At 49.1% G+C, this 26,442-nt stretch overlaps 1 protein-coding gene and 2 long non-coding RNA genes across 6 annotated transcripts in view; all 3 read left to right on the forward strand.

The window, feature by feature from the left end:
- ACKR3 (atypical chemokine receptor 3) overlaps nucleotides 1–5,286 on the forward strand; it is a 30,706-nt gene extending 25,420 nt beyond the window's left edge. For 2 of the 3 annotated variants that reach the window (XM_061460355.1, XM_061460366.1), the window contains exon 2: nucleotides 3,307–5,286. In XM_061460355.1, coding sequence (XP_061316339.1) covers nucleotides 3,334–4,428 — 1,095 coding nt within the window. In that variant the 5' untranslated portion in view covers nucleotides 3,307–3,333 and the 3' untranslated portion in view covers nucleotides 4,429–5,286. Of the gene's footprint in view, nucleotides 1–2,548; nucleotides 2,972–3,306 lie in introns of those variants that run through there. The other variant, XM_061460347.1, reaches the window with a different exon arrangement.
- A 207-nt stretch (nucleotides 5,287–5,493) lies between these two features.
- LOC133272827 (uncharacterized) lies at nucleotides 5,494–9,755 on the forward strand. Of its 2 annotated transcripts, none has more exons than XR_009744580.1 (3): nucleotides 5,494–5,844; nucleotides 6,053–6,647; nucleotides 7,379–9,755. It is a non-coding gene; the product is annotated as an uncharacterized LOC133272827 (long non-coding RNA). The 2 variants fall into 2 exon arrangements; XR_009744579.1 differs by lacking the exon at nucleotides 7,379–9,755 and having other exon boundaries at nucleotides 6,053–6,279; nucleotides 6,513–6,889.
- A 12,875-nt stretch (nucleotides 9,756–22,630) lies between these two features.
- Nucleotides 22,631–26,175, forward strand: LOC133272787 (uncharacterized). Its single transcript, XR_009744571.1, has 3 exons — nucleotides 22,631–22,924; nucleotides 23,268–24,217; nucleotides 24,306–26,175. It is a non-coding gene; the product is annotated as an uncharacterized LOC133272787 (long non-coding RNA).
- Nucleotides 26,176–26,442: the final 267 nt, after the last annotated feature.

Consider the following 26,442-nt stretch of genomic DNA (forward strand, 5'->3'; position numbering starts at 1 on the left):
TTACTCCTTCACAGCCCAGGGATGGGGAAGTTGCAGTCCTGCAGGCTGCATCGGCTCCAGGGACATCTCTGGGTGTCTGGAGCAGGATTTTGGGTACGTTGCCTTCCCTTCATGCCGTAACTCCAGTGAACTAAGGGACTGGCCACAGCACATGTACCTGCCAGGTGAAGGGGTGATGGCCTGGCAAGGGCTTTGCAGTGCAGTGGCCACAGAAAGCAGTTCCAGCTGCCTTCCCAAGTGTTGAGGATGCTGTGCTGTCTGCAGAGTGCGCTGAAGGTATTCTTTTAGGAGCACGGGGAGGCTGTGTTGAGTTTGTCTGGTGGTTCCCTGCTCGCTCCCAGCTAATTTGAGTGGGAATCGGAGTTCATGTTACAGCAGCTAATCCCAGACTATGGGGAGCCTGTCCTCGGAGCACTGTAATCTGGGAATAGCGCTGTCCTGGCCAGCAGGGCTTTGAGCCTGGGAGGCCGTATCGGGTTCAGGTTTTATTGCCGCGCTGGGGATGCGGAAGCGCACAGGCATGCAGCCGGCTAGGGCAGAGGGGATGCACGTGCGTGCAGCAGACCTGTACTTGGAGCAGAGGCAGGCAGAGATTTGGGCTGGTCATTGTGTTCTGCTCCATGAGATGCCCAGAGTGAGCGCCTGGGATGTGATGCCCTCTGCTAGCTGCTGTCCTAGGCTGGTGTTGGTGTGAGCCCCAGCTTCAGGGGCTTCCTGCTGCCTCCCTGATCGCCCTTGGTGCCTCTCTGTTAGCACCCCACAGCCAGGTCTGAGTTTCTTCTCCATTAGGGGATGTGCTGGAGGCTTTGTCGTGAGTGGTCACAGCTGTCCTGGAGGGTGGCTTAAGCTGGGGTCTTGAAATGTGAAAAGAGCCTACTCCTCTTGCTGGACCACAGAAGATGCCCAGCCCCACCTGTGCTACTTCAGTGAGGTTTTGTGGGGATAGCCTGATGTTCCTGCTGCTCTGTTCACTTCGCTGTCCACAGATGCCAGCAGGAGACGGTGGCTCATGCTGTGGGCTGGGATTGTTGTGGCTTTTAAGGAGTTTTGTCTGGTTGCTGTGGGGTTTTGAGATACGGCAGCTCTGGGATCCTGCTGATTCTCCCCACACTTGAGAGGCCTTCAGAAGCGTTTGCACTTGGGACACAGTGGTAGTGATGAGACCCTGGATGAGGTCTGGCAGAAGACCCATCTCTCTCCCCTCTGCAGCTCTTCTGCCCTGCATAGAAATGGGTTAAATCACTCTCTGCTTTCCTGAAGATGGGGATCGTCTATCCCAGGACAGAAAGCTGCCACTGTCTGAGCTCCCTCTTTAGCCAGCGTTTCAGCAAAACCCATGCTTAATTTGATTTGAATCTCAACGCCATCTTTCAGCAGGCCAGCTGGATGAAAGCCTGAAAGGCTGAATAGGTTTGAAGTGATAGGCTAGATCTCCTCAGAGGGCCAGTTTGGGCCCTGTTTGTGAAGAGATTTGATCTCTCCTGGATGCATGCAGGGCTTCCCTCATTGTTAGTGCCACCAGCTTCCTCTCCACTGGAACAATAGTGCCTTGAGTCCTTCCTGGTAATCTCCCCCTTTATCTCCCTTCTCTTCCGTAGTCTGTATCTCTGGCAGGTGGGGAGAGAGGGAGGTTTGGGAAGAGCCAATTATGCAGATGGAGAAGGGAGAGGTGCTGTGCCAACCCATGTCCCTTCTTTTGGGAGCAGGGGCTAAAAGACGGTGCTCAGAGCTCTTTCCTCTGGGGTCTGTAAGCCCTACCGAGCTGTCTTATGGTGGGGTTGAGGATGTTCAGAGGTACAGGTGGCTGTAGGGGTTTACCACCCTGTTGCTCTCTCTGGCCGTGAGCTCATGCTGGCCTTGCCCCTAGGGCTTGGCCAACATCAGGAGGTACCTCTCCCTGTCGGGGCTGTTGGCATGGGTAAGAACAAGGTAGTCACGGCTGAGGATGCTAGAAGTGTGCATGGTGGAGACTCTGGGTGGGCTGGCTGACATACTGCTCTGGCTCCAGTGAAGCCATGGGGAATGAGATGGGGTCCATCCCTTGGAAACACCCCTCTCCATCTTTATTTTGGTGTGCTGGAGCCTATGGGTGCAGAGCTGAAGTGTGGGGGTCACAGGCCAAGGCTGCTGCTGTGGGTGGTACTGTTGTGGGGTGGGAGGGTGCCAGTGAGGGAGCAGCGTTTATCCTCAGCCCCTAAAGCACAGTGGTAATTAGCAGCCTGGCCTCAGGTTTTGCATGAGCCACGTGGGTCTGCTGGGGCCTTTCTGCTGCTGGCAAGGAAAGTAATGAGAACCCTTACTGTGTCCGCTGCCTGCCGATAGAAGAAGGCAGTCCAGAGGCAGAAAAAGTCAATGTAGGAAAGCAAAAGGGTGGGGAGGAAACAGTTGTTGTGGAGCCAGCTGTGATGGAGGAGTCCTCTGTAAATCAAAGCGCTCTCCTAAAGAGAAAACTTAAGCCCAGTGGTCAAGTTCTGACTTCTTTCTTTCTTTCTCTCAAGCTACGTGATACCATTAGCGGCAGGGAATGCTGTGTAATAGGGAATCCAATTGAAGGGGGAAGGATGGAGCAGGGTTTAAATTTAAAACTGGGCAAGGGTACAAAGCCCCTCATTTCCCCATTTCTGCTTAGTGCAGCTGGAGCTGGGCTTGACAAGATGCTGACCAGAGCTTGTGGTAAATGTTTTACAGTACCGTGTATCAGCCAGATCAATTCTACTATGCTTGAGGGAGTGCAGATAAAGTGGCTTAAAGATTCCCCTGCTGAAAGCGATAGGATCATCATTTATGCTAGAGAAGACAGATTTAGTCGCCTGACATTTATTTGGCCATGGTGTGCTCTGCAGATTTCCCACCCGGGGATGATAGCTAACCTGATGATGTCAGATGTGAGCTGCATGCAAGGAAAAAAACACACAAAAAGCCAGTGCTATTCCTCTTGTCGGCCAGAGGAGTTTTGCTGTGTCTGGATTGGGTGTTTTATTCCATATATCCCTTTCATGGAAAGGGCTTTATAAGCGTAGTACTAAAATGCTGTGTCCTGCTTTGCGTTGTGAAGATGGCAGCAGAAATACCTTTGTTAATTTAGGTCATTTCATAGTATCCCAGACTGGGTTGGGTTCGAAAGGACCTTAAGCTCATGTAATTCCAGCCCCCTGCCACAGGCAGGGATGGGGCAGCCATAGCTTCTCGGCGCAGCCATAGCTTCTCTGGGCATCCTGTGCCAGCACCTCAGCACCCTCACAGGGAAGAGCTTGTGCCTAAGAGCTCATCTCAGTCTCCCCTCTTTTTATCCTATTTTGCCTGTAGGTCCCTTGGACTCCGAATTGAGCAAACATGAGCGCACTTGACTTGACTTCCATCCTTGATTTTCTGGAAACAGCCAACTTGACAGAGATCAACTGGACGTGCAACAATGGCGACTGCATCACAGTCGATGCGACAACATGCCCCGGCACGCTCAACAAGAGCGCCCTGCTATACACCCTGTCCTTCTTCTATATTTTCATCTTCGTCACAGGGCTGGTGGCCAACTCGGTTGTGGTGTGGGTCAACCTCCAAGCCAAAATGACTGGCTATGAAACCCACCTCTACATCTTCAACTTAGCTATTGCTGATCTGTGTGTTGTCATCACCCTTCCAGTGTGGGTTGTCTCCCTCATCCAGCATAACCAGTGGAACATGGGAGAAATCATGTGCAAGATAACTCACCTTATATTTTCCATCAACTTGTTTGGCAGCATCTTCTTCCTGGCGTGCATGAGTGTGGACCGCTACCTCTCGGTTGCCTATTTCACCAATTCCAGCAGTCGCAAGAAGAAGATAATCCGTCGCTGTATCTGCATCTTAGTGTGGCTCCTTGCCTTTTCTGTGTCTCTGCCAGACACCTATTATCTCAAGACAGTCTATTCCAACAATGAAACCTATTGTCGTCCCGTCTATCCAGAGGAGAGCTTCAAAGAGTGGTTGATTGGCATGGAGCTCATTTCGGTCGTGCTGGGCTTTCTCATACCTTTTCCCATTATCGCTCTCTTCTATTTCCTCCTTGCGAAGACCATCTCCGCCTCCAGTGACCAAGAGAGGAAGAGCAATGGGAAGATCATTTTCTCTTACGTTGTCGTGTTCCTCGTCTGCTGGCTGCCCTACCATATAGCTGTCCTGCTTGACATCTTTTACAGCCTTCATTTCATACCTTTCAGTTGTCAGATGGAGAACTTCTTATATGCCACTCTTCACATCACTCAGTGTTTCTCTCTAGTGCATTGCTGCGTCAACCCCATCCTCTACAGCTTCATTAACCGCAACTACAGATACGAGCTCATGAAAGCCTTTATTTTCAAGTACTCTGCCAAAACTGGTCTCACTAAACTTATTGATGCTTCCAGGGTGTCAGAAGCAGAATACTCTGCTCTTGAGCAAAATGCCAAATGACTGCAACCCCCTAAAGACACCTCTTTGACTCTCTGACCTTTGTTCTTTGCGTGATGGTTTTGTGTGTGTTGTTTGTTTGTGTGGGGTTTTTACCCAGCTTTCCTTGTACATGTTATGAACGGGGCATGAATTCCAGCCTACAGAAGAGAAATAGCAAACTGTAATTTAAGAGTAGAATCAAGTGCAAGAATTGAAGTGGTACCAAAATTAAGCCTTTTCTCCTAGCCTGGTCTGGACTTCTCAACAATGCTATGCAAATGGGGGTGACTTTCTAGCAGACAAAGCCATTGTGTACCATAGATAACATGATTTTTTCAGCATAAGCTTTTCCTTCCACATGTAGATTCCCTCTTGTCTCCTTGTATATGTTATATATATATAGTGTGTTGTATTTAAAAGCTCAAGACTTTATTTTCTGGCTCTTGGTGTACCTTATACAATTGTATTTGAAAGTTAAATATATTTTTATCATGTATTTGAGGTGTATTGCTGATGAGTGTATCCAGAGTGCTGTAATCTGAGCGTTAGATTGCCATTTGGTTTCAGCTGTTGTAGGGAAGAGGATGCCGATGAATAGCAGCATGGAAATGATGCTCTTAGGCGCATCCTCCTTGGCTGACACACTTTGCTGACCATAGCTTTGTGGGGTGGTGATACCCACATTTCTGGAGCATGAAATGTATGTAGTGTAATATAGTTGCCATCATGTTAAAATTAACAGTATTGTAAGAGTTGTTAACTCCTACGCCCGTCCTTCACCAAGCTCTATTCTTATGCACAGAATGAATGAGCTGACTTCTGAGAGTTGTCTCTATTTGTAAGTTATTTTTGTAAAATAAAGATCTGGAAAAAAACCAACCCAGTCTGTGCCCACAAGTGGTTTGATTTGCTGTCCTTTCTGTCAAAATCCCCAGGCCACCTCCTCTCCTTTGTCTGGTGCAGGAGCAAACAGGTCAGGCTATGCTCTCCTCGTGTTTGTTGACAGTGGGCAGGAGCCCTTGAAGGAGGAATGTGAGGCAGCACTGGTGCGTGCGGAGAGGGGAAGGGGTGGGAGGAGCAGCTGCGCTGTTGCGGAAGGTGATGGATTTATAAGGTGAAAGCTGTTGGGAGTGATGAAAGGCTGTGCTTGTAGCTTAGAGATAAACACGTGGAAGGAAAATATGCAAGTATGCAGATGGAGTGGATGTTTGGACTAATCCAGGTTCTGTGGGTTTTGCTTGTGATGGAATTTGGGGTTAGCAGTCCTGACACCATTAAATCCCTTTTTATCTCTTCCTCTCTTTGTTATAATTTGCATTGAATTTGCAGCACCATACTGTCAAAGTGTGGGGCCAAATTCAGCTGCTGCCGGAGGCACAAAGGAGATCTTTAAGCCACCAAACACTTGAATCGTGGTCATCCTCATCTCAGGACAAGGTAACTGATGTTAAAGCATTGGTGTCTCACAGCCACCACTGACTTGCTGTTGCTGGTGTGTGTTTTGCAACTCTAACACCGTGCTAACTGCATTGCTGTGAAGGCTGTGCTTAAATTCCTGTTAAATCAAAGCACAGCCGCATCCCCCCGAGATCCGAAGAGCTAAACAGTTTTGTAATGACTGTATTTTGTTTCTTTCTCCATGCAGCATTTCTCACCTCGGAGGTGATGCTATAGAGACATTTGGCAACACTGCAAAGTCTACCGTCCTGTCCTTGCGCTTCTAAAATATCACTGGTCCACACCCAAACAGAGGAGCCAGTTGCAAAGAAGGCTGCCAGCGTAACTGTCACCACATAGCTACATAGCTATAGCCTTTTGTGCCACTGCTTCGAGGAGAAGGGGATTTTGAGCTTCCCGTAAGCCTTTCTTAAGGTACTGCTCAACTGCAAGGAAAGAAAAGTGCTCCCTCGTGCTGATAGTTAACACTGGAGATGGTGTGTTAATCCTGAGAAATCAATGTTCCTGATTTAGCTGGGCATTGCTTTACATGCCCAAGCACCCTTATGTGTATCCTCACTGAAGGTGCTGGGTACAGCTCTTTATCCCACTCCTGTGTGCCTGCAGGGTGTTGCTCAGTTTATAGCAGTGTAACTGTATCATTTCAGGTTGTGTCTCAGGCAGAGAGCTGTATTCATGGGATGCTGTACCTGGTTTGGAGGTTGGAGTAAGCAGAACCAGCACTGGGGCTTGGGAGGGGTTGCACGAGGCCTTCCCTGGGATTCAGCACTACTTGTGTGGAGGTGAGTGGCCCCGAGGTGACTCTATGAGAAGTGTGTAAATGGGCAGAGACCAGAGAAGTGGATTTGGATGCCTTGGGGTCTGAGCTGAGGGAATTTATCAGCAGATAACAGGAGAGTGAAAACACATCTTCAGGTGGGTGTGACTGTGACTTGCAGTGACTGATGTGATGAGGTGGCTGCTGCCACCTTGCCTGGCCACATGTCCCAACCCTGGAGATGAAGAGTCTCTGCTTCTTGCTGCTGCAGGGCTGTGGCTTTGGGGCAGGACTGATGGGTCCTGTGGCTGTCTGTACCCAGAGATCTCCATTGTTCCTCTGACAACTGCAGGTGCATGTGGAGGGGGGACAGGTCTTGCCTTCACAGTGGGGTTAAATTTACTATGTTAAGATCAGTAAAAATCAAACATAATGCATGCTGGAGCAAGTCCTTGTGCTTAACCTTTGTGTATTATGGCTGAAAGCATCCCAGGGCTGTCAGACTCTACATAGCTCAGGGGCAGGCACTGAGCAAATACAAATACATCTGCTCGGGGAGAAAGGATTTGATTTTATTTCTTATATATAGAAAGCATAGTCCTGCTTTACTGTTACTTAAAGACAGAGTTCCTTTTATGAGCCATAAACGACATTGAGGTGTAGCACAGTGACTTTAAATCAGTTCCTCTGGCAACCATCTACATAATGTATTGTAGGGAACGCCTAACTGGCCTGCTTCTTAATCCATCGTTTCAGTGCTGCTGACTTTAGATACTACCCTTTCATGAGTTCACTGAGCAGAAAAGTCATTTCAAGTTCCAAAGAAGCAAGAAATAACTCAGCTGTGAGCAATATTTAAGCACGTGGCCATGGCTGCGCTGTCAAAGCCAGCTCTTAAACTGCTTCAGAGAGTTTCTTCATCAGAAGAGTTCAGCTGGTACTTCGACAAGTGGGGCTCAGCCCCCATGATGAGGTATGGGGCTGAGCAGTGCACGATGAAGTGCGATGGGGTTTGGGGGGAACTGGTGTGTACCGAGTCCAGGTTATTGCTTTTAGCCTCCCTGCTCCATAACGGAGTGTAGTGAAGAGCATCTGAGCCAGAATCTGCCCTGATTTGCAGTAGGATAATGCTGCGGATTTAAAGGGAGCTATCTGGGATTTACAGGGCTTTCTATAAGTAGGATCAGGAATTGTAGCCATAATCCTGTGCAAATGTATGGGTGTGAGTGCAGACGTGCGCATCAGCATCACTAATGCAAACAAACACAGCCATAACAGCAACAGAACACATAATAACAGTGAGTTGCATTACAGGGTTATCATATGGTTCAAGCCAGGCTCATAAATATCCTGTGATGGATAATCCAGCTGTAACCCTATAGCGTGTGCCTGACTCTTCTGACACCTACTGTCATGAGACAAATCTGTCTCCTTCCATTTTGGTAGTTGCTGCTTGAAAACAATCCACATCTTTTTCATGTAATTCTTGATCTGTTTGGTTTCCTGGGTTTATGTGGAATACTTGCAAGGTCTAAGCTAAAGCTCTAGCCTGGAAATGTTACAGCTTCATAGTACCAAAGAGATAGCAATGTCCAGTGATGCTGTGAGTCCAGGGATACCACCCAATCCTATGGCTAAAATAGTGAGTTGGGTGCTCTTCAGCACTGTCTTTAACCTGCCAGAACAGGGGAGACTGAGATGAGCTCTTAGGCAGAAGCTCTTCCTGTGAGGGTGCTGAGGCGCTGGCACAGGGTGCCCAGAGAAGCTGTGGCTGCCCCATCCCTGGCAGTGTTCAAGGCCAGGTTGGACACAGGGGCTTGGAGCACCCTGCTCTAGTGGAAGGTGTCCCTGCCCGTGGTAGGGGATTGGAACTGGATGAGCTTTAAGGTCACTTTAAGCCAACCCAGTCTGGGATGCTATGAAAGTGCTGGGAAACCAACCAGACCCTCTGCACATGCCGGTGGGCCTGGTGCCAGTGTGAAGTATGAAATCAGTGCAACTCAACAGGGCCAGTTCAGCAGAGGGCCTGGGCTGCTGCGCGTTGTAGCCTTCTTGACATCACCTGGTTCTAAGCCAGCTCTGATGATGGATGTTTTTGCCTCTAGGTTTTGTTGGGGGGAACACCAAGCCCTCGTCATGTTTGCTGTCTGTACAGTGCTATTTCCAGACTAAAGAAAAAGAGTTAGATTACATTTTAGCAGAACAATACTGACAACAGCAAAGGTCGGGCAACTTTTAAGTAAGGTCACCCTATCGATTGCAGCAGTGAAAGGACAGACATCAAATGCTTTGCCATGAAAGGCTGAAAAGAAGTAAATTCGGCATGATATATTGAAACCCAAGCCTCTTTCATATGTTGCAGAGCCTCTGACATAGCAGGTTTACTGTTCAAGCTGAGATGGGTTGCCTTGCCAACATACATTCTGAGTTACCCAAGCAGATTTAATGTTTTTGCAGCAGTGACTTTTCCCTTATTTTTTGGGAAGGAATGGACACTTTTCCTTTTCTTTGCATAAAATTGTTGCAGAAGGTTTCAAACCTACCGAGGAAATGACCTTAATCCATTTAGTTCCAGCCATGAGTATGAAAACTCTCATCTGTTTCTTGCTTTCTCTGAGCATTGTCTCGCTCGCATTGAGCAGAGTGACCCAGTCACAGCTTGATGGAAAAGTGCATTCTGTTTGGTGTTGGTTTGTTGTGGTTTATTTAACCCACTCCAGTGGCAGCTATGTTTTGTGCAGGGGGGTTGATGTGACTGACAGGGGTTTGAGTTTCTAAGCTCCAGGGTCTCAAAAATGCATGAAAAGAGAATGACACATGCAGAAAAACATTAATCTTTGGAAAACAAGCACCAAAACGTAACAATTCTGTAGAAGCCTGACAGAGCTGCATTCATTCCCTCCTCCCCCTCCTCCTTCTTCCTCTTTTTAATAAGTCAGTGTTTCTGGGCCACCTACAGGCACATTTATGGCTTCGGCAGCAGGGAATCAGGATGCACAATAAGCCAAAGTCACAGTCATCGTGCATTAGGGTGGGTCTATCTGCGTCTCATAGAATCATGGAATGTTTTGTGTTGAAGGGACCTTAAAGCTCATCCTTTTCCAAGCCCCTTATCCTGTTGCTACAGGCCCTGATGAAGGTACCCCTCTCAAGGTTACAGCCCCATCACTGCCAGCTTGTGAGGATCTGCTCCCATCAGCTCTGTGGGTCTCAGTTCAATGGGCACACAACACTTGAAGATCCTCATTATTTATGGCTTGTGTTGCAGGAGTCCAGGAGAGTGAAGCCATTGAGCTGGGCAGTGCAAACACAGCTGGAGGGCAATGCCTGATGCATGGAGTGCATGTCTCAGCCCTGCTGAAGGTGGATAAGGTGGGGGAGCCCAGCTGATCCCAGCATTGGTGTTCATGGTCCCAGTCCCATAGACTGGGACTATGGCATCCCCTGGGCTGTCCCCAACAGGCTCTGCTTTGGTATAGGTATGTGGGATGCTGTCTCCAAAGAGCAGGTATGAGAAGGAAGGAAAGTCGGATCTCTGTCTTCTGACCAGGGAGCTGGCATCTCCCTTCCTCCAGTGCCCTATTGCAAACTGGCTGTCACTCCATGTCCTGAGCAATGACCAGGGACACAGTGGATTTGCCCAGCTCAAGACTGTCTGTGACAGCGGTATCAACCCCCTCTGGGGGTCATTGTAATCATTTTTGCTTCCTTTCCTCAAGGTCTGGTAATAGATCTGAGACCACACCACCTGGATGCAGAACATGGCCTCACAGAGCAGCCTGTGAGCCCTCTGCAGCACGGCCATGCTCCTTCCTGCCTCTCCTTTTCTCCATGGCCTCACTCTGAAAGCAATGCAGGATGAAACGTATGGGAATTCAGTGCTGCATGGAGGATGCTGAGCCCTTGAGGATGTGGTCCAGAGCTTTTGTCTCAACCCAGTTAACAGTTCCAATGGCTGGCTTGGGTTTCAATGCTGCTTTGGTGGGAGGTGGATGGCAGCTCTGTAAAGGAGAGTGGTGATGGAGGGGGAGTTTTTCTTCCCACTTCCCATCCCACCTGGGCTGGTGAATGAGGTGGCGATGGCTGGGGGGCTCAGAGGGGTGAGGGAGGCAGTCAGTTGGAAACGCTGATTCTCAAGCCTCTGAGAGCCACCAGCCACTGCTTCCCCTTGGTTCAGCTCCGTCAGTTCATCATAGGCCGGAGGTGGCTGCTTTAATGGAGGAGGATCTGTGCCTTTGCTTTGCAGTGAATCAATACAAAGCTGGGGTGTGCTGGATTCCCCCTTTCAGGAGAGAACAGCCCTCATTGTGAGTCTGGAGAATAAAGCAGCAGAAAGAAAGAGAGGGAAACTCTTCCCCATGCACGCTCCAGCTCTCTTGGCTGAGAGGCAGCTTTGCTTTGCATGTCCCTGCCACGTTTGAGTTTGGCATTGCTTGAGGCTTTTAAACCTTGCCTGAGAGTTGTGTCTGTGTGTGGAGGTGAGCGCGAGGCATTGTGTGCCCAACCTAATTATGGGATGAGAGCGATGGAGCCAAGGAGATCCCTAGGAAAGGGTGGAAAATGGGGGTTTAGTGGGAAAAGCACTGCTGGCTGCAATGAGCTGTTCTCTGGGCACCACCTTGTCTGTGCCTGTGATTCCCATCAGTCCTTTGCACCGGGTGATCTCCCGATCCTGTTTTCCAGCCTGTATTCCAGGTTGAGAACTCTGACAGGGGAACATCCTGAGCATCTGAGAGGGGTGACTATTTGGCTCAGCCCCTGGAAGCCTGGATGCAAACCTGAAGGGCATCCAGGCTGCTCCAGGGAGCAGGTTTCACGCTTGGAAAGCTTTGTGAGGTTTCCAGCCTCCGCTGCTTCCAGTCAGGTTGGAATCCACAAGTGAAGAGGCCCATGAAAATGGTTAATAAAGAACAAAAACCAGACCCCAGACAGGTCCAGGTCTGCGTCTCCTCTGAAGTTGTGTGCTGGCAGAAGTCTCACACTGTGCTAAGGGGATTTGCTCTTGTAGAGCTGAATCCCATTCCTCAAACTGGATTCCACCCTGGCTGCTGTTTTTATAAGGGTTAAGAGCATCTCCAGGAATAAACTTCCACTGTCCATCAGCATCATGGGTTATACTGCTTTAGGTGGCTGGAAAGTCTTGTCCAGGTAGTTCAGTGGAAGTAAATGGGATTTACTTGCACGGGTGTGTGAGTGCTTCTGTACACGTAGCCTTCTTCCCATGGTTTGCCATTGCTCTTAATGGTGACCTCTTTTATGCAGTGAGAAAGTCCCAGACACTGTTTGGCCTGGATTTCTTCATATGAGGCTTCTTGCTTGCTTGCTTGCTCCCTGCTCTGCACGACCAGCAGCTTGTCGCCTGCCGTGTGTGTTGGACCTGGGAAGTGTCTGGGGGAAAGGAAGGCTGTTTCCCATTTGAGCTGTCTGCATTGAATGCAAGGAAAGCATATGCACGCAAGGATGCCTTTGGAGATGGTTTAGCCCCAAAGGTGCATTGTTGTCACGCAGAATATAAAAGGAAACAAATGCTTAGGATTGAGTCGAGTTTTGGTGATGATTTAGCACTGGCTGGGAAGCAGCTCTGGCTTGACGGGGTTTTCTCTTTGGCCGTGCATCTTCTGATCTGCGTCCATGTGTTGAATGTTATTCCAGCACATAATGGGAGGTCCCTTATGTCAATGGCTCATCATCTCTGTCAAGGGATGCCCACTTCTAAGTTACAGCTGGTGCTCCTGTTCTTGTGGCTGACAAGCCATATGGAGCCAGTCCTGGGGATGGAGAACATGGCAACATCCAGCACCAGAAATACTGCCTGGGCTCTCACCTTTCCCCCTTCCAGCGATGGCTGAAGTTACACATTGGAGGCAGACAGCACAGGAGATGGGTTCAAAACAAGGCTCTGAGGTAACCCGTCCTCCCAGGCCTTGTAGGAGAAGGTGGCTGGAGACAACTGGTGGGGGCAGAGCAAAGGTGCTGACTGTTTCCAGGAGCTGTGCTTCACAGGTAAGGAGGGTTTTTTGCCCTTTGCTTCTCTATGATGTAAGTTAAGGCTCCATCTTAACCAGAAACAGGTTCAGTTCTGGTTTTGAGTCAGCTGAGGTCTTGTTCAAGCTTTTTCATAGTGCACAACCTCTCTGTTTGGTTGCTCTTGTTCAGTTGCCAGGGGTGAAGATGAGAGTTGGTTTGGGAGAACCAAGCAGCCCACATTGGTGCAAAGTGCAAAATCACTTCATTTTCAGCTGTAGCATCTGCTTGGTAAGCAGCCCTGTATTTGTGCATAGATGAAACTTCCCTGAGGTGCTTTGCTCGACTGATTTGACTGTGCTCTTCCTCTGCCTTATGTGCTCTTCTTCACTCCTCCTGCAGACCCTGGGCTTAGTTGTGCCCTGCATTTCCATCAGTCCCAGGGGCCTTATCTCTGCCTTGCAGCCAGGAGCAGGACACTGCCCTATCTCTGGTGCTGCAGCCACAGCTCTGCAGGATCTGGCACCTGAAATCCCAACAGCAGGGCTGGAAGTGAGCACCAAGTTCTCTACTTGTCCATTCCCTTCTCATTGCAGATCCCTGCCTGTTGAGAGTCGTTTCTCTGGGCCCCTTCACAACCATGTGCAAGTGCTGATGCTTTGTAAAAGCTGTTCTGTAGCTGTACCACCGCAGGAGCAAGAGCAGTGTGTGCTTCCAGCCAGCTCCCTCCCTTATGCACTGACAGTCTTGCTGCCTGCGGCGCTCCCATGACGAGGTGACGTTCATAGGAAGTAGTATCTCCTGTTAGGTTAGCTGATAGATTTGGGAAAGACCAGACAGGCCATCCTTCAGGCTAAAAGCATATCTGCTGTTCCCCAGGTAATTCAGTGCTGGCTTTTCCAGTGGTATCAGTGTATCACGTAGAGCCAGATGATAAAAGACATGCATCGTGGTCCCCTTGCTATCAAACACTGTGACATGTTGCAAGAGTTACGTGCCTGTTATTGGCAGCAGCCTGGGATCTGGTAGAGTCCAAATCTGATGTGCCTCTGCCTGAAAGCCCATGGGAGATGATCTCTGCTCAAATAGGGGCTTCCCATCCCTACTCCATTAATCAGTTGCTTACAAAGATGTGGGGGACTCTTCTCCTGGTAGAAAGTGTCCCTGGAAGTGCATTCCCCAGGCAATTCCCCCTCCAATCCCCATCTGACAGACTGAAACTCCTGAGATAATACCACAGCTATCTGAAGTCTCTTCTGTTCTATGGTGCAGTGCACTTACTTCCCCCTCTTCCCCCTCCCCTGCAACAGCAGCCTGGTGTTTCTGTGCAAAGTCTAATATGTGTTAGTAATATATCATGGGGTAAAATGATAGGTTTTTCTCTAGTGCCAGGCATTTGGCAGCATCTGGTTAGCTCAAGGAGTACCCAGCATGGAGAAATCAGCTTTAAAAACTTCGTGATTTCTTTGTTTTCAACTGCTTCTATTAATTTATGTATTTATTGTGTGCTTCCACTTCCTGGGGCAGTTCCCCAGCTGGCTGTGGAAGAGGGATTGTCAGTGAGAGTCCAGCCCAGAGGATGCTGGAAAGACGAGAAAGTAGTGGAAATGCTCTGAATTCAGTTTTATACCTCATTTACTATGCCTTTAAAAGCTGATTCTTCAGCTAAAATGGGTTTCCTTTTACTCTCTTGGCAAAGGAAACATTTTGCACAGGGCTTTTGTCAGAGCATCTGTTTATGTGAAAACTGGGGGGTTTTTAAGCTATGCTTTGCAAGTGTGTGATATAGCAGTGCTTATATAGGAATTCCTTGCTCCTCCTTACGGTAGGTGCCCTTCTCAGTTGTGCATGCTTTTGCCTGTTTGGATTGGAGTTTTCCAGCCGAGGTTTTTGCCTTGGACTGTGTTCTTCTGGACAAACACCAGCTCAGAGTGAAACAATCACTGCTGAGAATGAGGCTGTGGAAACTCAAGTAATTTGGTCCATGTTGAAGTAAACCTGGCTCTCTCTTGCGGGAAAGGCGAAGGGAAAAGAATAAAAAGAAGGCGTATTAAAGCTTTTCAGTTAATTCCATGAATCTGCCTATGCAGGAACCTTGCTTTTTCTTACCAAGGGGACTTGCAGCTTAGGAAGGAAAGGATGGTTCCTCTGTCCCCCCTTTCCCATCAGTGTCGGCAGGTGAAATCAGCTCTGTCGGCATCCACCTTTTGGGTTCATTTTCACTGGTCCTGCAGAGGATCAGTATTGCAGAGTGTGTCAAACTGTTGTTCAGGAGAGACTGCAGCGATCCTGCATCACACGGGCATCCTTGCATGCAGAATGACTAGGAATCAGTCAAATGCAAGGTCAGAGATGACTGGGGGGGTAGTCACACTGTATTTCCAGATCTGCTGTATTTGGCCAGAGCTGAGTCCAGACGCAGGAAGCTTGTCTCTGGCTTACAGGTGAGCAGCCTGGCAAGGTGCAGCCACACTTCCCTCCTTTTGCATTCAGAGAGGATACTGAAGGGGCTGTGGGAATATCCCCTTGAGAAGCCAAGTTCCCTGGCACCCTGCGAGTGGGTGCTGGCTGGAATCATGGACCAGGTTTCCCAGCCTCCAATAGCAGTGATGGGGTGGGCAAACAGCCTGGGGTGCAGGGAGCTGCTGTCCCCAAGAGGATGATGGCATTTTTCTGTGTGGGGTAGCCCTAAAAGTGAAGCTACTCAAAGCTAAAGTAAAACCCATGTTTACATGAGCGAGAGCCCTGGCCTGTTGGTGGCTGATGGGCAATGAACTCTCCCAACGGGTTGTCTGCCTGTACATGATAAGATAGGAGGGGTGAGCAGGGTCCTACTGACAGTTTCTGGATGCAGCAGGTCCTGAGGATTTACACTGCAGAGCGATGCAAAGGAACATCTCCCTGCAACACCCTTTATGTTCCATTCACAACCAATTTGCTTTGAACAAAGACGTGTGTAATCTGCATGAGAAAAGCTTGCAGAGGGACAGGGGCTTTTAAATTCAATTCCATACCGTACGTGTGCATAGGGTAACTGGGTGGGCTTGGAAATGCCTTCTTGGCCTCAGCCCAGCTTCCAGGCAGAGCGTGAGAGGCAGTTGACTCCCAGAGCAGGTTTGGTAGCTGAGGGCTGGGAACTGGATGGATTAGTGGATCCTGCAAGCCCAACTCACCAGGCAGAATGGGTCAGAGCTGATTCCTGCAGGGTTTGATCTCAGAATTGATGTATCTTGAAGCAAAGAGTGGCTGAAACCTGCAAAATGCCTCAAAGTCACTAATCATACAAGCAAAAAAGAGCTGCTGCATGCTGCCCTGCCCTCCTGGGACACAGGCAGGAGAAATGTGATGGAGAGGATGCTGGGGCAAGCAGGAGATGTCTGAAGTTTATAGGCAAAGAAAATGCTGAGCTTGTAGAGGCACTGTAGAATCATAGAATGGTTTGGGTTGGAAAGGACCTTAAGATCATCTAGTAGATGGCCACTCTAGCAAGACTGTAGTTACACTGTAGTTAGGCTGTAGTAAGAGAGATGTTTTGAGCAGTGATGTGATGCTGCGTACATAGCACCTGAGCTGTGCATTTAAACCAGGATGTGTGCCCGTCCTTGCCAGCCAGGAGGATGCTGACATCTGTTTGTCCTGCGCTTTGCTTTGGTGGGATGAGTTTCTGTGCTGAGCTGCCCACAGTGCCTCATAGGGTAGGTGGAGTGAATTAGTCATAGGGATGGTCATAGAGGAAACCAAGATGGGGAGAAGGATGAGTGGAGTTCTGAGGGTCTTATAGAAGATGGACAGAGGATGGGGCCTCTGGCCACTCTCCCCAGCTTTTGCTGTTCTATCCCTTTTCCATCACAGCACTGACTGGGTACTGATGTGGGAAGGAGAGGTTGGTACCCAACCGCCATTGCGCTCGGCAGCATCCTTTCCTGCCCATAGTCTTGTGCCCTTCTAACCTGAGTTTGGTGGTGTAGCAGAGTAAAAGGTGTTCTGCTGAGGTTACTTTACTTCTGTTTGAGCTTTCTGAGTTCTCTCATCTCTTAATGAATCCATCCCCTGCTCCTTTTCAGTCCTACTGGAAATCTTTTATGTACAAGGGCATTGCTCAGCAGAGTATTAAGCCCAAATTGATTAGAAAAGGCAGGAAGAGCTTCTGATTGTGCTGTATCTGTAGCATAGGTGTTAAAGATGTATTTGTGAGTCAGTCAAGGAAGAATGCTGAGGAAATCCTGTTTGGGTTAATCTTGTTTAATTTTATAATCAAAACCAGATGGCTGGCCATCTGTGCTCCTTGCAATCAAATATCTCACAATTAACAGTAATTTACTTGCCCTGAGACTTCCATAATCTTCATGTGCTTTCCCCCCTACCCCTGCAACCTGAATATGTGTGGTCCCTTCCCATAGAGTGGTGCTGAGCTTAAGCCTATCCCTGGAGCTGCCTGTCATGATGGAGAGTGATGCAGAGCTCCTGGGAGGCATCTGCTTTCCTGCCAGAGCTCCCACTTACACCCCAAAACAGAGGTAAGCAAAACATCTGCTTTTCTGAGCCTGTAGGACCCACGTTCAGGATAAGGTAAGAGAACGACTGTCCATACCTGTGTACGCATCATTGCAGGCATAAAGGACAGCACTTAAGGGGAATATACAGATCATATATACAGACATTTTCCACCCGGCTATGGGATTTCTTCAGAGCTCCAAATGATTATAGCTGAAGAGGGTTTCTCCAGCAGTTTAAGTTACTGGATGTAATTAAACAAGATGTAGGCCATCCTTTCTGCTGGGAAAGCTTCCTGAGGGAATCTGCAAAATGGGATGCAGAATATAACCCACAGAGTAAATATACCATTCTTCTGTGCAGCCTTTCCCCTAGGAGGATTAGAGACCCCCAGGATTCATCCCACATAAGCTGTTCAGTGGTAATGCTGGGTGTGATGGGCAATTACCAGCTGCAGAAGCAGACACCATGTAGCCAGCTCATCTTCATTGATCCCAAGGATGAATTTGGACCTTTGTGACTTGTGGCCTATTTCTGATAACATGAATGAATTTGCAGACAGGAGGAAGAAGTATCCTGCTTTTCAGGGTGATGGGAGCCATATCAGTCTGTGAGTCATTCTGTGGTTCGATGATTTTTAGGTGGTGCTGCTGAAAATGTCGTTTCTTCTTCTTCTGCAACACTGGCCTGATGGTTCAGTTTCATTGTTTCCAGAGGGGCCACTGGCATTGGAGACTGGCCCCTTCAATAACTCGAGGCATCTTTTGAATATGTCCTTCCCCAACCACCTCTGTAGCTTAATGGCATCAATTGTGCATATGAATAAATGAATTCCAGATGAGAGACCTGCATGCCAGCAAGTAAGAGATCTCACAGGCATTCCTATGTGGTTGCTGGCTGTTTACTCTCCTAATACTTTTTGCTAGTAGATGAGCTATAATAATTGGGCTGCTTCTCTCCTCCTCCACAAAGTTACTGGCTTTGCATAAACTCGGCATGCTCGTGCTGGCTTCATCAGGGAATCAGGTCATGGAGCTGAAAGATCTGTTCAGATACCACGGTATGTTCGACTGCTGCTATGCTCCATCCTCCAGGTTGTTTATTTAAATAAAGAGGAGCTTTCTGAAGGGCATGAGCTCATTTTAACAGGGCTCCCAAAGGGGATGTCAGGCATTGGTGGGATCTGCAGGGCTTGCAGGTCTAGGGTTTCACACTGCCCTAGGTCTCAAATGCAGCTTAGATCTGACATCCATCCAGAGCAGCTCACAGCCAGCCTAGATAACGGTGGTTACAGAAACAAAGTGGTTACTGAATGGATGCACAGGTCAGTGCAATGGTTGTTGTTGTTAGAGCAGTGCTAAGATGGTGTGTGGGATGATCTGTGTGCATGAGCACTTCTATGCAAGTGCTGCTCAGCACAGAGCACATCTTGGAACCTCTCCTCACTTTTCCCCCCTTTTCTCCTTCCCTCTTTCCTGGTGGGACCAGGGCAGGCTCTTTTCTCCTTCGGTGATTCTTTCATCTGCTTGGTGCAGACTATCTGTGGTATCCCTCTCAGAAGGAGGATAAAACTGCCTGATCTGGGGATGAGGACCTATGTCTGGCCGGTATCCCTACAGAGAATACTTTCTTTCTGAGGTACGCACCACTTTGGGATGTCCCTAAGGATGCAGTTATGAGCTTTGCTCCAAACCCTGCTCCAGTTCAGGTTTTCCCACGCTCTTGGTTATTTATGTGGAATGAATGGAGGCCCTGGGACTCACTGGGTGGGATTTCTCCCACCTGAAGGTCCCCCATCCTTGTCCCTCCATGCCCATACCGCTCGGTGTGCATGCTGCCCAAGGGGTGTGCAGACTGTTCAAGCCTGCTCTTCATCCTGCCCCATGGACACCTGTGGGCTCATCACCCCCTTGCTGCTGCTCACCAGATGGGGACAAAGCCTGACCGCCCCACAGACCTCTGATGGAGGGGTCTGTGTTATCCCTGCCAGGCAGAGGAAAGTCAAGAGGCACTGGGGACAAATAAAGGATGATGAATCAGCCATGCCAGGAAGTGAACCTTGTTCTGCAGGAGAGCTGGAGCTAGCCAGCACAATAGCTAGGTTACAAAGCCATTTCCTTCAATTACCTTCTCTGTCAAATCCCCATGTTGTCTGGCACTAGGAGAGCTTGGATACAAACTCATTGTGAATTGGGGCGATGACACCAGAGATCTCTAAAGTAATTCCCTGCCAAGAGGAATGGGGCTTGTTTTTTCCAATCATGTCAGTTCTGATTCCTTGGCTTGTCAGGGAAAACTCTGGCTTCTCAGCTGGTTTCAAGGGCACAGCTCAGGGAAATCATGGGCTGCTCAGCCCAGCACATGGAGCTTGCAGGGAGCTTTGTGCATGGGGGGGGGGGGGGGGGGGGGGGGGGAAGGCATTGTGGACCCTTGTTGGCACCTGACAAAGTGCACAGGCTGTGCACAGCAGAGTGGACTGGGATGAAGGGGACTGGGTCCTCTTTGTGGCTTCCCAATAGGAAGTCATTGGTTATTGCAGGTGCAATTACAGTCCATGGTGGTTTTGCTCCACAGGCTGGGTTAGATATATTCAACTGAATGTCAAAGGACTCCTTTGCACTGCAAAACATATGGAACAGGAAAGGAGCAGCATGCTGGCCAGCCACTGTGCCAGCTAATGAGGTCTGATGGTCATGTTACCCAAAACCCATTATTTTACAGTCTGGGATGACTGTGTTAGAGGCCTTCACTGCTGGTGATGGGAATGATGTGGACCAGCAGGTGAGCTGCAGTGTGGTAGGGGGGATTGGGAGGCTCTATGTCTGCTTGTCCTATTGCAGACAGACTGGGACAGTCTTTAGAAAGGGGGGGGGTGCAGGTCATTGCATCATAGAACCCCAACCTGGTTTGTGTTGGAAGGGACCTTAAAGCTCATCCAGCCCCAACCCATGCCATGGGCAGGGACACCTTCCACTAGGGCTTGCTGCAGGGCAGGAGCAGATGTGGGATGCTGTGTGCCGGCATCCCCAGAGCATGCTGAGAAGAGGCACAGCCAGGGGGTTCAAACCCACAGACCTTGGCTGCTGGCTGTGCTGCTGTGGGGGAGGCAGGAGCATGTGACAGGGGGAGAAAAGCCCCAGCTTGAGCAATATGTGAAGCCCCTTTTGGGGTGGTGAAGCTGGATACCTTGTGTGTGATGGTTTATGTGCCTCCAGTCAGCTCTTAGGGGGTGAAGGAGCCTTGTGGGGTGCACTGGAGCTGAGCCCCACCAGCCGGTGCTACTGGATTTACATGGCTCCTTTGTCAGGGCATCAGCAGTTGGCAGTGGGCACCCAGCCAGTGGGATGCATCACTGCACAGGCATCGCCAGTGCCAGCATTCCCATTCCCAGCCTTTGGGAAAGGAGCACCTGCTTCCCACAGGCATCCCTGCCACAGCTGCCACTGTGGGGACCATCCCCATGTCCAGGGCCAGGTTCTTCCCCTCCCAGCCCCTTGAAGCTGCAGGCAGGGGGTCTCTGTGCATGCACCATCTCGGGGCACACAGCACTGTAGGTGCCCATTGCCAGCTGGCAAAGGGGAGGCTGCCATGGGCCAGCAAGGAATTCCAGAGGTTTCTAGACTGCCATCTGCCTGCCCCAGGTAAGGTACAGAGCTGGGGTCCAGCACAGCCATGGCAGAGCTGGAGAGATGCTGCAATGGTCAGTATCCCTCTTTCCTTAATGCTAACCCCAGTGCCTGCCTGTGTCTGCCTGCACTGCTGAGCTTCCTTAGGAAAGGATGAGAGGATGGGCAGGCTCCTGCTCTCCGGATGAGCGGCAGAGGTATCGTTGGTCAGTGCTGGGGCTGCGTGACCAAGCACCCCATTTATCACCCCACACATCCCCAGCGCCTGCAGCTCATTATTTCTCCTCCCAGCACTGGTGTGGTCCCTGTTCAGGGCTGGAGCAGAAGCAATTGGTCCCTGTGTCCCCTCTGCAGGCTCTTTCCAGCTGGTGGGTCCTGCTCTGCCCAGTGCCTGCCTTGCTGTGCCTGGGTGCTGGGGGGCTGGATGCTGTGCTGGGAAATGCTGCTCTCCTGGGGGCTTTTCCGGCCACAGCTTTGTGAGTTCAAACATACGTTGGTTTCTGACAACCTCAGCTTTGAGGCAGGCTCCCTTTTTACATGGCTTTGGTGGAAATCCACATTGTAGTGGATGTGTGGAAAAATGGTGTTTTCAAAGCAAAAATGAAATGAAAACCAGCCTGCCTCCTCCCTCCCTCCCCCAGTGCAATGTTATTTGGGAAGTGGGGCCTCTGGTTTGAAGCGCTTGAAGCACAGACACATCTTTCTCTTTATTCCCTCCACTTCGCTGCTCCTTCCTTTGCTTCCATTTCCCTTATTTTCGTTATGTCTCAAGTCCATTCCCAGCCGTCTCACACAGCCCTTGCTCCCCACGTCCCCTGTAGGGTGTAGGGTGTCAGGAGAGGTCTGTTGAAGGGTTTAGTGCGTTAAGTCCCTGTTTTTCCAGTTCTGTTTTTGCTGTCTCAGAGCTGAAGCTCTCTATAGAAACTTTGTGCTTTTTACATGAATTAGGCTTTATAATTAATGCCCACTTCCCTGGGTCTGTGTCTGTGCGCTGAGGTCCTGCCTGTGCATAGGAAGGAAAGCAGATGGCTTCCCAGGAGCTGCTGGTTTAACTATGGCTGGGGAGCCTGTTTGCACTGGCAGCTTGCTAAAACCCTTGTGTCCTACTGCACATCCCGGCCCCTCCGTTTGCGGAGGTGATGCTGTGCTGCAGTCCCATGCCTGCAGGCTGGATTTAACACTGAGGTTTGGGCAGTGCTGCACAAGCTTGTGTGTGTCAGCTTGGATGTGGTGTCCTGAGCATCTATGTCTGAGGAACATGAATGGCTGTGCACAGAGGAGCTGTGGCTGCCCCGTCCCTGGCAGTGTTCAAGGCCAGGTTGGACACAGGGGCTTGGAGCAACCTGCTTTAGTGGGAGGTGTCCCTGCCTGTGGCAGGGGGCTGGAACTGGATGCATGTCAAGGAGTGGGGCTGAGACCAAAGGGATGCTGCAGGATATGAGGAGGATGGAGCTGGTGCTGTGGATCAGTGACCACGAGATGCTGTGTCTGTGCATTGTGCGAGGAGCTCTCACATGGGTTCAGTCGAGCCAAAATACTCTTTCAGAGAGAGAAGGGACCAGATGTCTTATTATTGCTGCTGACAATGCTGCCCCTGAGTGCAGTGATCCATCAGGGGCTCGGCACAGCCCCACAGACAGGTCCCTGACATGATTTTAGAGCAGGGCCAGGTTCTCACCACTTGTGTGCATTTGTACCCCCTGACAAATAGCTGTTTGACTCCGGTTTTGTTCAAAGCCTTGGTGGTGTCAAGCACAGGGCTCCTATTCAAGTGCCCACCAACGGTGGTCCACAACTCACTGTTTCCTCTTCTTTCATCGCTTTGTTTCCCTGTGGCAGTCACTGGGAGCTTTGTCTTTTTTTATCTCATAGGGGTTTTGAAAGACAAATTTCAAGGATTTATCTGCAGCAAAACAGTGACAGTGAAAATGGTTTGGGGGTGCATGTGTGAAGAATCCCGTCTGCATGGATATGTTGCTGATGTGACACTTGATTGCTCTTTATTTTGTTGGTATGTTTTTAAATATATATTTGATGTATAGAATTGTCAGGCAAAGACTCGTAAGCATTGAGAAATGCAGCTCTCTACAGTGGACCAGCCTCTCCTTAATAGTGGTTCCTCTTCAGTGTGGGAGATGTGCTCCTGACTGCTCTGAGCACCTTGGCTGGGGAGGACGATTAGTGCCAGGTGCTTGTCCTGCTGTATAAACCTGCACAGGTAAGGTGTTGACTTTAACCTGCTTTCTAAGTGATGTGTGCGCCCAAAGTTGCCTGTAGAGAATAGGCCCCAGGTGCGTCATGGGCTGTACAAACACGTAGTGCAAGGGTGTCCCAGCCTGCAGCAGCTGGCAGTGTGAACCCCCAGGGTGCTGGTAAACCCATGCAGACCATGTAGCCCTGCTTGCAGAGTGCCACCATAACGTTTCTGCCCACTTCTCCTGGTTATTAACAGCTTGGTTTTATAAATGAGGAGCCCTTTGTATTCTGCAGATGGTGACTTCCTGATGTGCTTCTCCAGTTCAAGTTCCCCTTTGACTTCAGTGAGTGTTTTCTGTGCTCAGGGAGCGTTTTCCATCATTTGGAGCCTGAAGGGAAAGAGGATTTATGGAATGGGGAGCGTGAGGCACCAGCTCAGCAAATACCAAAGCATCTATGTAAGCGTTTGTACGTTGGAGACGTAAGTACACAAGTGGTCTTGATCTTAAGCCACTCCGTATTGCTGGGTCCGAAGGCTGAACTGGGAACACGCAATACAGTTTGTATGCTGGCATTTTGAGATGTCTTCTCTAAGGAGAGGTTTCTCTATGCTGTGATTTCGCATCTTCTTCCAATCACTCTCAGTCTGTTTAGCAGACTTACAGCCCCTCAGCACATGCTGAATGTCACATCGTCAGTGCAGTCGATTAATCATTTTCTTATGGTCTTAGCCTCAATTCTCTTAAATTTTGGCAAGGACATTGTAATAGCTGACCTATTATTGTTTCTCTCTCCTTCTGACCTGCTGATGTCCCCCAGCTATAGGTGGCATTATGGAGGTCTTTGGTGGCCCTTCCAATACTCTTGTACTTTAGAGATCAGCTTTCACTGCAGCCTTCAAAGTCAGCTCTCAACACATTGCTAGCTTCTTTCTATGCAGGTGAAGCCATGAGTGAGTGTGTGTGTCTGTGTGTGTCTTGTGGCAGATAATGGGAGCATCTTCACTGGTAATTGTAAAGTCAGGATCTGTAATTAATTCTTCTATAAAGCTCTCAACCTCAAGGTGAGCCTTTATCCATCTATTAGTGCAGGGGAGGGACACACTTGTCTAGAGGCAGAAGATGGGAGCAGGGAGGAAAGAGAACTGGCTCCTTTGTTTGAATGATATTGTTCCCTTCATGCCTCAAACAAAATGAGAGTGTGGCTAAAACCAGTGAGATTTGACCTCTCAGAACACAGACTTCAAAAGGATTGGAGAAAATAGTCCCGGAGCAGGCACTGGAAACCCCATCCTGCAGATTCCTCTCATTCCAAGGTGAGCCCAGTGATACCTGCGTGAGTCTTTGTAAATGTTTGTTTAACCTGTTTCTGGCAGTGTTGAAATGTTCCTTTTCCCTTTGCAGATGTGAGGCTCAGGAGCACACGCACATGCTCGGGTTCCCCTCTTAACCCCCAGGAGCTGTGGCTTAGGGAAAAGCACCAAATACTGCAAGAGCTGTTAACACTTCATTATTTGCATAAGTGGTTTTTTACCCCCACTCCCCCACCCCCCCTTTCTTTTTTAATAGCAGCTTGGAAACAGTTTAAAACTCTTTCCATGGAAAGCTCTGTCAGAGAAGAGACGGTTTTGTCACAAACCTTCATGCTGAACTGATTATACAGCCCGATGTACTGGAGCCTTCCCTGGAAGGAGAACTTGATGTACCTCCATATACACTTAACAGGCAGCAGGACTTGTTCTGCCAGATTCAAAGGAAAGAGAGGAGTCCCCTAGGGGTGAGAGTAATCTCTAACAAAAGCAGATAGTGTCTGACAAATCTAATTAGTATTGAGGATTCAGAGCGTGCTGAGCTGGAGAGCGTGGTGATATGGCCCCGTGTTAGTAAGGATACGTGCTTGAGGACCATGCAGCTTTGCCAAAGGAGAAATGTAGATCAAGGAAAAGCTGAAGTAGATGCTCAAGTATTTGTTGGTTGGATGGACTAGCTAAAGACAGAAGGGGCAAACAAACCACAATAATCAAAAGCTCTTTCAGTTGACTCTATCTCTGTTGAAGGCTTTGGGGGGACTCTTCAGAGAAAAGTTAAACCCATTTTAATTCAGTGTCTTTCATTTGCCTTGAAGAACTACGGTTTTGGAGACTAACATGTAAAAAACCCAACAAACCAAAACCCCAAAACACAACAGGTTCTGTTTTTTGGGTTTTTTTTTAGGTAAAATGTAGCCCAAAAAGGTAGTCCATAGTTGTATTTGGTGCAACTGTAATCTACTGTTAAGCACAGCCTAGGGTGGTAGGCTAACAGGAGCTCATAGAAATGTGTCTCTGCAGGTGATGGCAAGCTGACTTTTCACCTCCTGATCTGGACTGATGACTACCTTTTGAAGACCCTCCTGGTCATTAAGGGATGTAGTGTGATCCTGTTTCCAAGCCTCCAATGCTCACTTATACTACTAGAAAGCTGACAGGAGAATGGTGTGTTGTAATACATGAAGTGCTTTGGAGATACTTAAGTGTAAGTTCATTAAGACATGGTTTATATTCACCACTGACTGGGCTTGGAATTTCTTCCAGGAGATCCCAGCATGCTTGTATGCCTTGTCCCTGCAGGTTACAGGGACACTGACAGATGGCTGAGCTCTCATGGGTGGTTCTGATTTGTGGGGTTCCTCAGGTCAGGCAGCTTCTCCAGTGGGTGTGATTGCTTTGGTTTGGGTTTTTCTTTTGTTCATTGCACAATTCCTTGGAATAATGCCTTTCACCTTGTCTCCACATGATTGGTTTTTCCTCTGCGTCCCACTCAGTGACTCAGGTCAAAGGCATCTTTTCCAGTGCACTGTTTCTTTGGGGATTTTTTTGCCTTTCCAGATGTGCATGAGCTCAAGGACAACAACTAGAATGGAGACAAGTGTTAAGAGAAGCATTGATGCTCAGCTCTAGTTCTCTCAGAAGGTGAAAAGGGATGAGGCTTTGATGTAGTGTGGAAGATCCTCACTTTCCATCCAATTAGAGTTGATGACTGGACTCCTTTGGAGCCAGGCAGGTGACCATGGAGCTGGTTTATTCTCTAGCAGCACTGGCAAGCATTTTGGATGAAACCGCCACCAAAGTTATGGCCTCCCTACTTATCTCCCAGCTGATGCTTTAAGTACATCTACTCAGTCTGCCTGATCCTGGTTAGGGTTATATGAGGTTCTACCTATGCTTTGGTCTCAACAACCTGGAGTCTATTTACTGATGGAGGCTGATCAGGACAGAGAAATCGGGTATCTCCATGTCTCCCTACAAGGAGTGTCCAGAACCAAGGGACTCAGATTTCTAGCTTGGACTCTCCACAGCCAAAGAAAACCTCTTAAATATTTCTGAACTCATGAAAGACCCTCAGATACTGTAATGATGAGCCCAGAAGTGCTTGGTTTACTTGCTGCTGATAACCAGCTGGAGGTGTTGCCAGCACTGGGAACAGCTCTGCTGTCGCCACAATGTGGGAAGCTGAGCAGTCAGACGCCTTCATGCATGTTTGTGAGGAGCCCAGGCTGATG

This window comes from Pezoporus flaviventris, unplaced genomic scaffold (assembly GCF_033815535.1).
Source record: "Pezoporus flaviventris isolate CSIRO_AGI_PZ_B2104156 unplaced genomic scaffold, CSIRO_AGI_Pfla_v1 ptg000001l, whole genome shotgun sequence".
In the NCBI taxonomy this organism is placed as follows: domain Eukaryota; kingdom Metazoa; phylum Chordata; class Aves; order Psittaciformes; family Psittacidae; genus Pezoporus; species Pezoporus flaviventris.